The sequence below is a fragment of the Apis dorsata genome, unplaced genomic scaffold (genome assembly GCF_000469605.1).
Source record: "Apis dorsata unplaced genomic scaffold, Apis dorsata 1.3 scaffold_571, whole genome shotgun sequence".
NCBI lineage: Eukaryota > Metazoa > Arthropoda > Insecta > Hymenoptera > Apidae > Apis > Apis dorsata.
The window spans coordinates 59,988-63,252 of record NW_006263781.1 but is presented as its reverse complement, the minus strand read 5'-3'; the positions used below and the strand labels follow the sequence as shown (position 1 = coordinate 63,252).

At 32.7% G+C, this 3,265-nt stretch overlaps 2 protein-coding genes and 1 long non-coding RNA gene across 4 annotated transcripts in view; 1 reads left to right on the top strand and 2 right to left on the bottom strand.

Annotated features, from left to right (window-relative positions):
• LOC102675610 overlaps window positions 1-3,265 on the top strand; it is a 16,950-nt gene that overhangs the window by 1,444 nt on the left and 12,241 nt on the right. For both annotated transcript variants that reach the window (XM_031513055.1, XM_031513054.1), the window contains exons 3-6: window positions 1-132; window positions 489-643; window positions 1,043-1,309; window positions 1,910-2,054. The exon at window positions 1-132 is cut by the window's left edge and continues 2 nt beyond it. In XM_031513055.1, coding sequence (XP_031368915.1) covers window positions 1-132; window positions 489-643; window positions 1,043-1,309; window positions 1,910-2,054 — 699 coding nt within the window. The remainder of the gene's footprint in view (window positions 133-488; window positions 644-1,042; window positions 1,310-1,909; window positions 2,055-3,265) is intronic.
• The window catches only part of LOC116186296, a 26,526-nt gene continuing 25,261 nt past the window's right edge, over window positions 2,001-3,265 (bottom strand). The window contains exon 3 of the long non-coding RNA XR_004151259.1: window positions 2,001-2,090. This is a non-coding gene — a long non-coding RNA (uncharacterized LOC116186296). The remainder of the gene's footprint in view (window positions 2,091-3,265) is intronic.
• LOC116186294 lies at window positions 2,086-2,823 on the bottom strand. The gene has a single exon (XM_031513060.1). It carries the CDS (start codon window positions 2,795-2,797, stop codon window positions 2,114-2,116), a length of 684 nt encoding a protein of 227 aa, XP_031368920.1. The 5' UTR covers window positions 2,798-2,823; the 3' UTR covers window positions 2,086-2,113.

Below are 3,265 nucleotides of genomic sequence, written 5' to 3'. Positions count from 1 at the left end.
GGAATCACGATGTCGATGCCAGGGAATCGAGCAACACCGCAACTTCGTCGCCTGTTAACGAGAATTGCAACGTGGGAACGCCTGTCGCTCGAACCTCTTCGCCCTCTTCGTCCAACGATGGATTTTACGATTGTACGAAATTTCCTAAATTTCCTTTCCTTTCGATCGAATATGTAGAATATATCCGCTTTATATATTTGTTGGACATAATTCATAGTCAGTCTGATGAAAGAATGAAAGTTGCCTTTCGTATATTCTATGATGATGTTAGGTTACGTATATATGTTACGTAAAATCGAAATTAAAATAAATAAATTGGAAGGAATGATCAAAGAATTATGTATTAAAAAAAATGTACATATTCTTTACGTTTTAGGAAAAAATTTATTCCGAAATGAACAATAAACAAAAGTGGAATATTCTATATTTTGTTATAGTAATATATAGACAATGGTAAAACATTAGTGATTCAACTGAAATTTTTCTAGGTCAGAAAGCTGGAACAAACCAAGTGGATTGCCAATCTTTAAAGAGAAAAGCTAATAAAAAGGCGGATTTTGCAAATTGGCATAGCGAATCCCTTGATGATAATATTCTTATGGATAGCTTGCAACCCCATGAGACAGGAGTTGCAACAAATGAGGTAAATATCGAATAAAATTCGCCATAATTTTTGAATTAATACATAAAGTACAAAACAAAGATTAAATTTGTTTTAATTATTTTACATCGTATCACTTTATTCAGTCATATAAATTTACACATATATTTTCATATATACCAATTATTATTCGAAATGAAATTTATTATTTTCTTGGAATAATATATATATTATAATATACACACGATATTATTATATCAATGAAGATACTTTTACGTCATTTAACAAAATTTTTACAGCATTTTGGATAGATTTAATTTAATTCGAATTTTCCACGGGACGTTCACTCTCGTAATATTATTACGAAAACAACGATTCATCTCGAAAATACTTTTTTACTTACTTATTCGAATATTACAATACGAGTGTTTCTACAATTAGGCTAGCCAAGGGAAGCCTTTAATACGAATCACATCGGACAAGAGTGACGCGGGTAAAATGGATGAGAAGGATGTAGAATCGATATCAAAGAGATCAACTCCGACATTGACGATTGCAATACCTTCGCACGAGGAGGATATAAGATACACTTCGTCCCCAGAATCGAGCTCACCGCTCTTTTTCAACGCGAACGCCTCTGCCGGAAATTCTCCGCAACACAGGAAGACGTATCGAGACCAATCTGTGAAGAACGATTTTAAACGACAGGTTAGTAAGATTTCTTCTTTTTCTCATTACAAGTCTCGTACTAAGAAAATTGTCGCGTCTTCTCTCGTGTTATTATAGAAAATTTTCACTCACTTTCATTCAAAATAGAAAGAAAAGAAGAAAGAAATTGAAAAATTCGAACAATCTCGATTCGATGATTAAAGATTGCAGGATAAGTCAATTTCTTCTTCAACGTTTGAATTATTTTATGCACAGAGTATGACTTTTTAATTCTGATTACATTATTTATTTTCCATTACTTTTCTATCGCGTTCTCGATAATAGTACATTTTACACCCTATGCGTTGAATTCTTTGTACAAACTATTACACTTGGATCTTTCTTTGAGTACAAAAAAAGTCGTGTAACGAAAAGTAAAATTTAAAATATAGATGTGTATATAATTACATTAATAAACACGTAAAAGAAAAATTAACGTGTTGAAATGAAGAAAAAAATATTTTTCTAAAATTGTCTCGAGTATATATAGTTTATAAAAAACAAGTAAAATTTGTTTAAAAAAAAAGAAAAAAGAGATTCAGTTTGTAGTTTTTGAGCTTTTTTCTAAATTTCACAACTAACTTTCGTTTCAATGCACAGCAATCGTACGGTGGAGAAACATTGATGTCGAAGATGCAGAGGCAAGACTCGAAATGGAACAAGGTCAGGCGAGCATTTCTAACGAATTCAACCCCAAACGTGCCATCGAACCTCAACGTTCCCAGACAGACGCTCTTTCAAGATGGTAATTAACAAACGAAACGGCAATTTACTCACGCCACTATATATTCCTGTTTTTAAAAATTAACGCGATCCTCCTTTCTTTCCGTTTCTAACGCTCAAAACGCAATTGTTCAAATGGGTCAAAAATTTTTCGCTATCCTTCCGACACCTTCGCGAGATACAGTGCAAAGCCGCTTTGTGATAGGTCAAAGTTTCGCGTTTCAACGATTCCATCTCGTTCAAGCTGTTCTCCGCATTCTGCGACGCTTTGTCCAATATCTTGGTCGCGTATTTCGCATTTTCGTCGATGCATTTCGCCAATGATTCGGAAGTTTTACACTTTTTACACGAGAATATCAGAGACTTGGCTCGGTCGATACATCCTAACACGTCGCCCTCTAACTTATCGACGATCTCTATCATCCGATTTATTTGAGGAATCGAGTTCTGCTCCACGTCGTTGAAAGCTTGATGGACCTCGTTGTTCAAATACATGACAGATTTCCTTTTATGGGAACCGAACATTGGATCAAGGGCTAGTAACTTTTGAAGAGTTTTCTTTATATCATGCAACAACCCTTGCAACATCATCTGCTCTTTGTTCTTCGTCGATTCGATGTCCTGTGCCAATTGATTTATCATAGTCTTCGATGTTTTCCGAATATTTTGCAAAAGATTTTCCGCTCGTTCCGTTATATCGTCGCATATTTTCTGATACTCCTCGGAAACATTTTTTATATCGCACTGAAATTTGCAAGATTGCATAAGATGTTTGAAATGTTGATTCGATTTGGGATTGGACAACTTTTATGAAAAATGATCGGTCGATTTGAAATAAAAATATTTGAAATCTTGTCCGAGAGATCAGTTGAAATGATTCATTTGTCAAATGTTTGATTATTTGAAATAATAATAGAAGATAAAAAAGATAAGAATAAAATTGAGTGATAACGATGATAAATAGTTCGATGATATATAAGAAACTCAGATTTCATCTTGTTAGAAATGGAAAAGTGGAGATAAAAATATATTTTTGTAATGAAATCAAATAACAAATATCTAATTATCAAATAAAACGAGAATACCAAATATCGAAGTAATTTTCCTTTCAAATACATTAATATTATTTAAATAATATTCTTTAAAAAGATAAATCATACTTGAATTATTATTTAGATTTAGAATAAAAAAACTTATTCTAAAATCGTCCAATATTGATTTGATCCTTGTCAA

Coding starts and splice junctions, on each gene's coding strand:
- LOC116186294 (XM_031513060.1), bottom strand. CDS start 2,797: ATGCAATCTTGCAAATTTCAGTGCGATATAAAAAATGTTTCCGAGGAG.